This window comes from Girardinichthys multiradiatus, chromosome 7, assembly GCF_021462225.1.
Source record: "Girardinichthys multiradiatus isolate DD_20200921_A chromosome 7, DD_fGirMul_XY1, whole genome shotgun sequence".
NCBI lineage: Eukaryota > Metazoa > Chordata > Actinopteri > Cyprinodontiformes > Goodeidae > Girardinichthys > Girardinichthys multiradiatus.
Genome location: NC_061800.1, coordinates 25,315,271 through 25,329,281, shown reverse-complemented (window position 1 = coordinate 25,329,281; position 14,011 = coordinate 25,315,271). Strand labels below are relative to the sequence as shown.

The 14,011-nt window shown below is 41.9% G+C and overlaps 1 protein-coding gene across 1 annotated transcript in view; it reads left to right on the top strand.

The window, feature by feature from the left end:
- The first annotated feature begins 1,872 nt into the window (after positions 1–1,872).
- Positions 1,873–14,011, top strand: part of LOC124871171 (ATP-binding cassette sub-family C member 4-like) — a 92,361-nt gene continuing 80,222 nt past the window's right edge. Inside the window, exons 1-3 of the mRNA XM_047370252.1 lie at positions 1,873–2,082; positions 3,103–3,213; positions 11,382–11,502. Coding sequence (XP_047226208.1) covers positions 2,009–2,082; positions 3,103–3,213; positions 11,382–11,502 — 306 coding nt within the window. The 5' untranslated portion in view covers positions 1,873–2,008. The remainder of the gene's footprint in view (positions 2,083–3,102; positions 3,214–11,381; positions 11,503–14,011) is intronic.

Here is a 14,011-nt window from a genome sequence, read left to right as displayed (position 1 = left end):
GCAGAGTCCGGGCAGGCCGCTAAGGAAAGCCAGAATCTGCCAGACTGTCATTTGTCAATTGAACATGCGCCTGTAAACTTGCAATAGTGATAGTATATTCAAAGTTTCCATGCATGAATTAAACTATCACCATCATGCATGCACAGACAGGGGTCAGTTTGTTTTTCTATTTGTCCATTAATAAGTGCACTATGGTTTTTAAATTTCGCTGGTGACAGATTAGTACAGAAAGTTTGAACAAAAAAAATGCATGGATTGCACATCTAGAGACTAGAACTTTTTTTTCCCCATTCTTTGAATATAGCTCAAGGTCAGTTAGATTGGACGGAGAGTGTATGCGAACATAAAGTCTTGTCACATATTCTCCATTGAATTTAGGTCTGGACTTTAACTAGGCCATTTTAATACATGGATATGCTTTAATATTATCATTCTATTGTAGATCTGACCATATGTTTAGGGTTGTTGTCCAGTTGGAAGGTGAAGCTCTGCTCCAGTCTCAAGTCTTTTACAGCTTCTAACAGATTTTCTTCCAGAACTGCCCTATATTTACCTCCATCTAGCTTCCCATCAAATCTCACCAACTTAACTGTCCCTGCAGGAGAAAATGATCTCAATCGGGCTGCCCAATATATAACGCATATATTATCATTGTAAAATCTATGTGTGCAATATTCATATCACAAACGCCTGTTTGGAGTGCACTAACTGTTGAGTAATACATTCAAAGTGTTATAAACTTGCATTTTATGTGCTATTGTAACATTTAGCCAGTTGGACAGAGTCTCAGAGCAGCAGATGCTCACACCACACATAGATGATCTTATTCAAAATGTTAAAGGTCACAGAGTGACAAAAGCAAAGATGAGAACAAGAGGAAAGAAGAAAATAGGCGTGTTGTTTTTGATATTGTTATTGCAATATTTCTCAATATTATCGCCAATGCAGATTTTCTAACATCAAGCATTCCTAACCACCGTGTTTCACTGTGGGGATGGTAGTTCAGGTTCACGTGCTGCGTTTCTTTTCTGCCACATGTAACATTTTACATGTGGTCTGATTTGACCAGAGCACCGTCTTCCACATGTTTGCTGTGTCTCCTACATGACTAGTAGCAAGCAAGAGTGGCTTTCTACTTGTCACTCTTTCACAAAAGCCAGTGTGGTTTAAGTACACATATAATAATTGTCCTGGCAGCCATAATCAGAAAGCTACTTTGACTTTTGTTATATTTATTTTTTACGTTTTCTTTGCCATTTTTGTCACAATAGCACCCAAATTTTTTCCAGAAAAACCCAAATTCTGATTTACAAAATGAAGAGAGGAATATTTGGGGTGGGACTGTGTGATAATATATATATATATATATATATATTTTTATATCTATTTAATATTGCAAAGAATTCAGACCTCTACAGTACAGTTGATCTACAGCCGACTGGTGGTGAAATATCTAATTACATTCAATAATTACAAAATTCCCATTTCAGCTCTGAGGAATCAGATAGAAGAGGTAGTTAAACTGTTAAGGCGTGAATATAAGTGATGTTGCATTTTTTTCATTTTTGATACAAACCTTTTACCTTTGGAAAAATAGCATTAACCCAGGCAGCTTACAAATGATATGCCCGACTGGGTCCCGGGGTTTAAAGTGGTAGTTTTTATTTTTATTTTAAAAAAGTAGTTTTTACCTAGTAATGTGTAACTAGTGTAACTGTAACCAGTAATGTGTTGGACTAGATGCTAAACCTGGGGAAAGACGGAGGTTTGTACCAGCCTATCCTCTTGTGGTGGGCGGGGCCTCGCAGCGCTTCGCACAGTGTGCGGCCGCACCGGGACAGCGGCTGCCAATCTCCTGCGGTAATCCTGCTCTAAATGTCACCAGGGCCGATTGTGACACATAGAGGAGTTTATAACAGGTGTTCTCGCTGGGTTTTCACCTCTTTAGGTCTCTCTGGGACATCGCCTGCAGAAGCAGCCTACAGGGGTTGCTTTTACTGTTGGGGTAATGGAACCTCTGGAAAAGGAGAAGGAGGATAATCCGTCAGCCACAGCTAATCTTCTGTCCAAGATTTTCTTCTGGTAAGAATAACTACTCTCTCCCACTGACAATGTGCTTTGTCAGTGGACGGTGAAGAGAGCCTTTGCTTGATGTGATAACAGATAGCTGAGCATCACATTAGGGAGAAAGGGCTGCTTTATAGCATTAAAACAATAACAATTTTTCCTTTCAGGAGAAAAACCTAAGTCCTATTGGCCTAACTCGATTTTTGTTAATAACATTACTTTATATAAGAGATGCAATTTTAAATGTTAGAAGTCTTAAATTGTCAATTGTAAAAAAAATAATCCTACATCGCATTATATTATCTGATTGATTTTTGTTTTTGTAAAAAGTTTATCTCAACTGCTACTGTTGAAATATTGATTTTAATCATCTTTATGAATGGATCTGAAGAACATACTACAGTTAAATCCTTTCATTTTTGACACACTATCACAACCCCTATCCTCATAACAGTTGGATTTTAGCTGTAGGTCTTTATGTCATTTACTACACCTAAATCTAACAAAATATAAACAAACCCACTTACTTAACTAACTTATGAATTTTAACTGATCTGCAAAGTGCACCACTTTACAGTGAACTAATAAAATAATTTCTACTGCCAAAAACTTTCTTACTGTTAAAGAATTGTAAAGAAAAATCCTGCCACAATAATGATAAAAAAATGTGATTTAGACTTTACCCAGCGATGGAAGGATCTTTAGTTTGATGGACAGATTATTATATGAAATTTCCTCCCACCATAAAATCTTTAGTTGATTACTTTGCCATTTATATTACTCTTTTGTTAATTGATGGGAAGATACTCTCTATGTGTTGTCTGGCTAACCACCTGCCACATATGTTTAAGGAAATGTTTGTGAACTTACACTGCTTGGTCACCATTATTTATGAGTATTGCGATAACAATTCTGTCTAAAAACTTTACATATTTAATTGACTAGTTAGATTGTTAAACGAACAATCTAACTAGTCAATTAAATTCACTTAATGTTGGTAGCTACTGAACATGCTGACATATGTTTAAACCTTAGCTGGCTGAACCCCTTATTCAGAGCTGGGTACAAGAGAAGGCTGGAAGAAGATGACATGTACAAAGTTCTCCCAGAGGATGCATCTGAGCGACTTGGAGAGGAACTACAGTGGTAACACGCTGACTTTTGTTAAGTAAAAGCATTCAGGTTTTTTCATCTGGGCTGTAGAGCTGTTGGAATTAGAAGCTTGAATACATCATATAGAATACATCTTTAATATAATAAAAACTAAAGGAAATTAACACAAACTAAAATCAATGTCAAAAGCCAAGAAACCCGCCTCTGTTCTCTGTTTCTACAATACAGCACTCGAATGCAGACTGTCCCATATTTCTTTGCAAAATAGCCTAAACCTTCAATACACACCTGTTCCTGAAACTCCCTGTGTGTGTGTTCTGGTTTAATAACCCACACAAAAGTAACTAATTACTATATCAGATTTAGATCCCAGATGCTCATCTGGAGGCCAATGCGATTTAATGGTTTTATGAGCTTCACTTCAAATTTTCCTGATAGCTGTTAATAGAAAAGATGGTTTACTCTCTCAGTGATCAACAGAAATAAACTTTCTTTTCCACTGAGAAAGTCAAAGTGTTATAGCAAAACACAGTCAACTGCCCAGCACCTTAAGTTAAACCTGGACATCTTCCACATATGACAGAGGCTGCTTTCTGTGAGGAAGGGGGGCCTCAGAGGGATCATAGTGCTTGGAGACGAGCCCACTTATATTTAGACGGTACCTTTCAAACTTGTACATGGGGGTAAGCTTCTCTCCTACTCCTATCATACTAACTCTTGTATCAGCCAAAGAGCTGTTTGACTTTAGAGGTTGGCTTTAAGGCCGATTTGTTCCATTGGAACAATACTCAAAGAGTATGCACAGATTGACGTGTCTTTCTGTTTTTATTTCTACCTACCCTTTTAACTTTGTACATTCTGTGATCATACAACTATAAACTTCAGTTTATTTTATTGGAAATAGAGAAAGGAGTTCTGGTTTTGAATTTTATTTTCAAAAAAGTAAGGACAAAAATGAACTTTTTTCCAAAACTTTCACTTCACATTACCCCGAACACACCATCCCTACAGTGAAACATGGTGGTGGAAGCATCATGCTGTGTTAATGTCTTTCTGCAACAAGGAAAGAGAATCTGGTCAAGATGAATGGAATGGTGGATTGAGCTAAAACAGTGTTTACATAAATTTTAAATAGAATACCTTCAACTTTGTGGTTGTAATGTGGTAAAATGTGAAGTGGAATGTACTCCAAAAAATCACTTTAGTGTTTATTCTGTGAAATCAGGGGTATGTGACCCTTCAATAAGCTTATCCCATCTGAGCTGGTTGCTTTAGAATTGCAATTAGGTTCTGCTATTCAGGCCTACATTCTCTTTTTCAGTTTTCAATTCAGTTCAGTTTTATTAGTATAATGTTGATACACAACAAATATTGTCTCAAGGTACTTGACAAAACAACCAGATCCAGTTTATTACCAGGATTGTAGTTATTTGAGCTGGACCAAAGTGCAGAAGGGAACTCGGGAGCAGAATAATGATAAAAGGGGTTTAAAATTAAAGGCAAAAACCTGCAGCATGACACAAAGAGAACAGAACATGGAGCATGGGCAGAAAAACTGACAGTGAAACAGAAAGGTCACCGGCATGGCAATGAAATGCAGAGCAGGAACAACGGAAGGATCCAGCGAGGAACAATGAGAACTGATGAGTATTTATATTGGGTGTGTCCCAATTCAGGGGCTGGATCCTTCGAAAGACCTGGTCCACGCAGACCACTAAAACCACTGAGGCTAGAAGTGAGCGGCTGCGAATTGGGACTGTCTAGCCTTTACCAGCTGTTCCCGTCTTCAGCTCAGCGTAACAGCTGCCGCCTAGCAACCATAGCTGCGAGGAGAACTTATTACTGTACATTGGAGCACGAACGTCTGGTGGTTTAATTTTTAATTTTTGAGGAACTCCTGCAGTTGTATCATCGTCGCAGTGATCTCCATTTTCTCCGGCTGAGAGATAATCATGTTCAGGTAAAAAAAGTGGTTTGATTTATCTGGAAGCTTCTAGCCAAAAACCGACTAGAGAGCAATTTTATGGCTAATGTATGCCGTATATTTTGTAGAAATATAAACGAATATATATATATATATATATATATATATATATATATATATATATATATATATTTATATATATATATATATATATATATTTATATATATATATATATACACACAAACAACTTTCAATTTTAAGATGGAGTGGGAATTAGAAGTATTTGATCCCCTCTGGCTGGTCTTAGATAATTATATAATACTGCAGTGTTTTCGGTGTGTTAGTATCTACTTGCTTTGATCACTTAAAATATCCAGAAGGATGACTTAAAAATAATGTGTTTTTCCATCTCCATTCTACCCTTATCTAAACTAGACCCCTTTACTTCATCCATTTTATCCTTCCTAATGGAGGGTACCCATGCCTCCAACATCCACTCCCCCTAATTACTCCCTACAAGAGGACAATACAAGGTGTTGGAGCCCAGCGCTTTAACAGCCATCATTCCAGGGCACGCTCTACAATAGAGCGTGTTTTTGGAATGATGAAGACCAGATTCAGGGCCATCTTCCTGCAAGCGCTGGAGGTGTACCACACCTTTGTACCTCATGTAAGTTATGACCTAGATCCATTTTATATATACATTATATATAATATTTACACATACACACATACACACATATGCATCCTCTTTTAAATTGTTTTCAGGTCATAACAGCATGCACCATCCTCTACAACATCTGCCTTGGTGCTGGGGATGTAATGGCTTTGGAGGATGACCCAGAGGAGGCTGTGGAAGAGGATGAGGGTGAGGTTGGGACTGAGGCAGTCAGTGGTGCTCCCTGACGGGATCAGCTTTCAGCTGAGGTGTCTGCCCTGGAGGAGGTACCACCAGAACATAAGTACTGTCTGCAGGCAAGTATAATATTATAGATGTGATTAATTTCACATCTATAATATTATACTTGCCTGCATAATAATATTATAATATTATAGATGTGATAAATGTTTGAGGGGTATAACTTATTGTAATATTTTGTGAGCACCATCTTCTAATTCTGCATATTTCCGATTACATCTTAGTGATGTGGCAGCTGTCAATTCAGCCAGCCCTTTAAACCCATTGATGGACGATGCCGTGGACAGCGAAGAGAGGCATCACAAACATCTGCAGACCATCTGTGTGACACTTTGCTCACCATCCATAAAAGACAAACCACAGGTCTCAGTTGCAGCATCCCATCCATCTTTCTGTCCTTCCAAGAGATTTAGCCATATCGCCACAGACTTTCTGTTCAGAAAAAAAATCAGCCTTTTTGTCGTGTTGAAGAGGTGTTCCAGGAACCAGTCACTCAGGTTGATCCTGCTGTCACCATTGTAAATACTTGTACATAGTTTTATTTTATGCCTTTTGTGTCTTGTAATCTTGATCTGTTTGAATGTTCTTTTTTCCATATTATGTTTAAAATGCTATTTGTAATTTTCAAAATAAACTTTGTGTTTAGAAATTTAAATGAAGTTGATGTATTGTTAGGTCAAATGGAAATAAAATACATTGGTAACCAAAACAATTTCGAAATTTATTAGAACAACTTAAAACTATAAGAATCTATCTGAACAAAACGTATTTATTTATTATGTAGCACCTTATTTTGGTGCCATTCTTTGGAAAACAGTCCATCCATTCTCTGTGCCCTCCTCTCTTCTGGTTCTCTCTGTATCCTCATGTCCTCCCTGATCAACTCCATCATCTCATCTCTGTCCCTCTTTCTTTTCTGACCCCTTCCTGCTGGCTCACTGTCTTCCTTCTCCGTCTGGTTGCCCACCGCTCCGCTTGGCCCTGGAGTGTCCTCAGGGATGGAGGCAATTAGGACTGGAGGTGTTGTGGAAGGCCTCTGTTCCAACACCTCATCCATAAGGATAAACCAGGGCCAAGTAGCTTCCATCCTACCGGATTCTTGTATTGTCGGCGCCCTCACCTGGGCCATTGAAAAGGACATCAGGGAGGCACATAGGTCCGAACCTGATCCAGGTACTGGCCCAGTGGGCAAGCTGTTTGTTCCCAACTCTGTCGTCAATAAAGTTCTGGATTGGGTGCACAACAATAAATTGACTTGTCATCCTGGGGTGACTCGTATGATCACATTTACTAAAAGGTATTTCTGGTGGCCGACTATGAACCTCGACATTAAAGATTTTGTTGCAGCTTGTCCCACATGTGCTCGAAACAAGAACACTAATCAACCCCCTGCTGGTCTTCTTCAACCTCTGCCCACCCCTAGCCGCCCCTGGTCCCACATTTCCGTTGATTTCATCACTGGTCTCCCGCCATCTGACGGTAACACAGTCATCCTTACTGTTGTTGACAGATTCTATAAAACAGCCCATTTTGTTCCTTTACCCAAGTTTCCGTCTGCATTGGAGACTGCCCAACTCCTTGTTCTCCACGTTTTCCGCATCCATGGCATGCCTTTGGACATTGTTTCTGACCGAGGCCCGCAGTTCATCTCGCAAGTTTGGAAGGAGTTTTGCAAAGCTCTTGGTGCCTCCGTAAGTCTTTCGTCTGGATACCACCCCCAATCTAATGGACAGACAGAAAGGTGCAACCAGGAACTTGAAGTCGCCTTGAAGTGCGTAATAAATGACAACCCCTCTTCTTGGTGCAAACATCTCACATGGATCGAATATGCTCACAACACACATACTTCCTCTGCTACTGGTTTGTCCCCCTTTGAGGCTTCACTGGGCTATCTACCCCCGCTGTTTCCCAGTGTTGAATCTGACATCCTGGTCCCCTCTGTTCAGCATTATGTTTCCAGGTGTCATAGGATCTGGCAACAGACCAGGAGGACCCTCCTACGCACCCTGGAACAAAATAAGAGGTTCGCTAACCGTCACCGTTCTGCTGCACCTGTCTACCGCATCAATCAGAGAGTCTGGCTTTCCACCAGGAATATTAAATGAAAAGATACTTCTAGAAAGTTGGCCCCACGTTTCATTGGCCCTTTTCTCATCGAGAGGATCATCAACCCATCTGCGGTGAGACTCAAACTACCATCTTCCATGCACATTCACCCTACTTTCCATGTTTCCCAGATCAAGCCAGTCTCGGAAAACCCCCTGAGTCCTCCCACCAAGCCCCCTCCCCCTGCTCGACTCATTGATGACCACCCTGCATATACAGTCAATCGTATCCTGGATGTTCGGCGTAGGGGGCGTGGTTTTCAATATCTTGTGGATTGGGCAGGATATGGACCTGAAGAGAGAACCTGGGTTCCCCGTTCTCACATCCTGGACCCTGCTCTCATCACGTCCTTTTACAAACGCCATCCTGAAAAGCGTTCTGGATTGCCTGGAGGCAATTGTTGAGGGGAGGGTACTGTAGGATCTCTGCTCCTCCCCTTCTGGTTGGTTCTGGCTGCTCATTGTCTGCAGCTGCAACGCCTTCTCCTAATGAGCTCATGGGCTTCTTAAGGTAGCTGCTGATACAGACCTTTGCTGGAACATAACCTCAGTTATGTGGACTCCTGTCTGTCTGCCTATCCGTCTGCCTGCCTGTCTGCCTGTCAACCAGCCTATCTGCCTACCTGCCTGCCAACATCTGGTAATACTCCCTCCTAAGGTCTGCACTGTAAATATTCTCATCACCAGTACTCTCTCTCTTTCTCTCCTTGGATTCCTGGGTTTACCTCCTCCTCCTCTGGCTTCTGGACAACTCCAACTCAAGATTCCTTAAACAAAGTCTACAGTAGAAATAAACCTCATTTACCGTCTTATCCTGTGTGCTGAGTCTGTTTCATCCTCTGGTTTTGTTCTAATTCGACTATCTAAGCAATTCATGATAGTTGTTATTGTACCTCGAGTTTTTAGCTCCAGTAAAGAGGTTGTTCTCACCCCTAAGCTTGATAAACTCGACCGTCTGCTCCTTTGTCTCTAAAAAAAAGAAAACACCGAAAAAACCCCATATCAATGCAGAAATAGCCTTTTTTTGCAGAACATATTAAAATATTGCTATGCAAATGCCTTAAACAAGCACTTTTAAACTTTTAACTTCTTTACTGACATTTACTTACATTTGAAAGTGTATTCCTTTTCAGCTGTGCCTGGAATCAGAAATTATAATGCTAACTGAATTATAAATAAACTTTTAAAAACACATATAGCAAATTTCTTCATCAAAAATGAATCTTGAAAAGCTTATTTATTCTCAATCACACTCTCCAGCGATACAGTAAGATCACATAAAACTGTCAATTTATTCAGTTTAACCTTAATATCACCTGTAATGTCAAATCGATTTTCAGTAACAAATGACGCAATAAATTAAAGTAATACTAACATTAACTGTCAGAAATCACTTGTGGTTAACGTTCACTGTGATGACTGCCAGCGGGAGCTTAGTGCCGGGAGTCAGGTCATATCCAAGTTTAGCTTGCCTCACTGCGGGGAAGGCTGGCAATGTAAGCCGGTTGTTACTACGGTGGGAGCGGAAAACTCCGAACACGTCGGAGCACGTTTGAAATTAAGCGATGTCTTGATAAATCTAGCAGATATTTCACGTCAACAGTTATTCCTGCATTAAAAATATTGTAAAAGTTCATTTGTGTCACCGAAAGTGTAATTTTTCACAATTTACTCACAGCTTTTGCTGCTGTGGTCTGCCATTGCTGCCCCTGCTTGACCAATCCGCTTCGACCCCCAATGAATCATTGGAAAGATGGACCGTGAAGGATACTCACGACCCATCCTTCAAATCGGGCAAAAGAAGGACACATTTTGTTGGCAGCATTTAAAGGAGTCTCAGAAGGACTCGTGAATTGGGACAGCCTTTGTCGCCGTGCTGTGACGAACGCTTTCGAAGGATCCAGCCCCTGAATTGGAACATACCCATAATGAGGGACAAGTGAAGAATGGCATAGACTGCAGGTGTGAGTTATCAGAGGAAATGTGGAACAGTTGAGGCAGAGTGAAAGCCGGGAGCTGAGGGAGGGGGACTAATTAACTTGAAAGGAGCTGAACAGAGATACAAAGAAACCTTGGGGGAAAAACAGATCTGTAACAGAAAACAACACAGACTAAATTAATTAATTAATAACGAACCTGAATACAGAGGAATAAACTAATAGGAAGACACATACTAACGATCCTGAACACAGAAAAATGAACTGAACATGACAAGGATATCCTCAAAATACACACAGAAGAAAATCAAAATCCAAACACCTCTAGATTATGTAGGTTTATTTCCAGAAATACACTATATAGTCAGTTCAGTCCAGTCATATAAACAGGTTCAACTCAATTCCAATTCAATCCTAGTTTTACCTTGCTGTTTAGAGATAGAGCTCAATATATACAAATTTAACTATAGGCAGCCATGTTCCAGATTTTTTTATTAAGAGACTACATGAGAATACATGATCCTTTAAAAACATTAATTGGAAATGAAAATATTATTGTTAGTGTTGCCACTGATTGTAATAGATTTGTAATTTGTCCACATGTTTATATAGATAGTTACTCGCAGAGTGATTTAGATAGTTTAGACAGAGTTAAGTGGGGCGAAGGTCATTGAATAACTTTGGGGGTTCAAACACTTGATGAACCTTGGTGGGATGGATCTGCTATTTTAGTTCATCTATGATTGGCAGAGGGCAACCAATGTTTTTCTCTTTTTTTTCTTTTGTGCAGTAGAGATAACCCTTAGGGCCCCTTTTTGATCTCCTGGGAATTGGTTCGTGTTTCTTGTTGACATTGAGAACCTTAATACAATCTCAATAAAGCATCGGCAGAAAGACAGCAGCTTTTCATCAAGCAGCTGGTTCTTCCTCAGTGTCCTTATTGTTAGGAATGCTGCGGCGCCTTCTCAATCACAGGTCTGGTGTTTGTCCATATCTGATCATCATCTACACCTACATAGTGTATAATTCATGCGTTGTTAGATGACATCCCTACATGGGACGTATCAATTACTCTTTAGGCTTGTGTGGAAATGAAGCAGAAAAGTGGAATATTTTATGGGTTAAGAGGAAAATTGAATTGTGGATTAACTCTTAAAACAACAAAAGCTATGGATTAAATTAAATACCTGTAAATTCTGCAGCATGTTTCCGAAAATGAAACTAAAAATAAGAACACATTTGCTCATACATAATAAACACAGACCTGAGCAGACCTCAGGAGGTATTTTTCATTCTTCTTTCTGCTTTTTTGAAGGTACTGGAATCGAGAAGTTCAGGAGGCAGCAAAAGATCTGCGTCCACCCAGACTTACCAAAGCTCTCATCCACTGCTACTGGAAACCATACTCAATAATTGGAACATACATCTTTTTAGAGGTAGCGAAGTCACACAGAGTGGATTCCCAAAGAATTTACTTGCCTCAAATGTTTCCACATTTTGTTAAAGTACAAACTAAAACTTCAATTTATTTTGGGGGGATTTTATGTGATATAGGTATCAACACAAAGTAGTGCATAGTTGTAAAGAAGAAGACAAACAAGATTCATGGTTTTCTTTTTGTGAACAAAAAACAGAAAAAACATGGCATGCTTTGTATACATCCCTGTTGAGTAAATACTTTGTAGAACCACTTTTCACTGCAATTACAGCTCCATTGCTTTTGGGGATGTCTGGTCAAGCTTTGTATATCTGGAAACTGATTTCTTTCCTTGTTAATTCTTTGCAGAATAGGCTTGAGTCCATCTTCTCATCAACTCTGACCAGGTTTTCAGTCCTTGCTGAAGAAAAGCATCCCCTTTGGGATGATGCTGCCACAACCTGTTCCATTGTAGTGATGACATTTGTAGTTCCCTTTCAGAAGCATTCGTTTTGTGTCTCACATTGGGAACACCCTCGGCGTGACCTCATCAGAAGCTCCTATTGCATTACGCCAGCCAGGATTGGCTGGAAATAAGCCTGTCAGTGTCAGAGAGGGCAGGTTCCCTCCCCCTATTTATAGGGCTGTCGCTGCACTGATAGTTTATTCACAAACATTCAAAAACCTCTTCTCGCAACGAGCAGAAGTTCCAACTAGCTCTCCATTAGATACGGCCTCTCTTTGGAGCCTAGCTAAACTGTCCATAGACACGTGCGCAAGCTCGGTCGCCGGACGCTTTGCTCTGGGTTTGTCCACCAGTATTGCGGAGAGTAGCTATTCCCTCGCTAGAAATACTACAGGAAGAGTAGAAATACTCACCAAAAAAAAAAAAAAAAAAAAGGTGGCCAACTTACCTGCTACGGTTGGCCGTTACAGAGTAGCAATGCTCCCGCTGTTAAAGTTACCCATAGGGAAGCCGCAACGCTCTCCCCAACCTTAGCTTAGCTGTCACCAGCTAGTTTTTCTTTGTAGCCTCATAGCCGAATCTCCTTTAAACATGGAGACTGCCAAATCTTCCACAAAAGCTGAGGAGAGCACACAGGCCCGAACCTGCCGTGTGTCAATAAAATTTCAAGCTGGGATACCCACTTGGGTTGTGTGGTGTGTCTTGGTCTGAAACACGCACAAGCAGCCTTTGAGACCGGGGAGGAGTGCTCTCACTGTAGCCGGTTCTCCCTCAAGGTGCTCCGTCGCCATCTGGCCCGTCAGTCGACATTGTCCAGCAACGACTCAGTGTTGGCTTCGACAGCATCCGAACAGGAACCAGCCGACCAAGTGGTTTCTCTGACCACCGATGCAGTAGCCGGACAAAGTCGGGGAGAAATCCTCGACGCCGTGGACCCTCTGCCACCTGAAATGTCCGAGCACGGCCCCGCGTCTGGTTCACTAGATCTCCGGATGGCGGGAGACGTTGAACTCTCTGACCTGGAGTCGGAGATTCCCTTCTCGGACAGCGATGAGGATTATGACCCATCTCCCCCTCCCTCAGGATGGGTTGCAAAACCCACTTCCTCGGGCGCGGGCCGACCCGGTCATGATACGGATGAACTGGATTTTGACCTTCACGACATGTGCAAACGCGCTGCTGCAAAGTTAAACATCCAGTGGCCCGAGGTTCAAGCGGAGGTAGTCCACTCCCGTTTCCACGGATAGAAGCTGCCAAAAGCACGGAAAACAGGCAGACAACTCCTGCCGTTTTTCCCGGAGCTACTGGAAGAACTGGCTGTCTCCTGGCGCAACAAGCCCTTTAAGGAGAAGCACCGGGTGGCTGGCAGTTCGGTGGTGGATTGTAACCGGATGGAAAAGTGCGGTCTCCGCCAGATGCCTCCAGTAGGGCTGGCGGTGGCAGCGCACCTACACCCGAAGACCTCCATGTCAGCGGGAGCTCCTGCCCTCCCCTCAAGAGCGGACCGTTTTCAGTCCAGCCTGACGGATAAGTCCTACGGGGCTGCGGCGCTCTCAGTCCGTGCTCTGAACGCTTCGTCTCTGCTGATGGCTTATCAGGCGGAACTCGAGGAGCAGATGACCGCCTCACCTGACTCTGCGTTATGGGAGGAGGTGTGCATCATAACGGATCACAGTCTTCACCTCCATAAAGTGGCAATCCAGGCTCTGGGCAGAACCATGGGGCTCATGGTTCGGCAGGAGAGAGCCAGGTGGCTGAATCTCAACACGCTTTCCACTAAAGAGAAGGAGGACCTCCTGGACACCCCCATCACACCTCAGGCGCTGTTTGGAGCGGTTGGCCTGACCTCCTCCCTGGACACAGGGAGTGAGCAGGGATCGCTTCCCTCCACAGCTATGTTCCCGAGCCCGTTCGAGGAGTTCAGCCGAGTTCAGAGATTGACTGAGAGGACTTTCAAGGCTGCCCACCACGCCACGAAGAAACTGAGAGACTGTGTTCATTATGAGGAATTCCACAGCGACCCCTGTTCACGTCCCACAAGCAAATTTTTCTGTTCAACAGA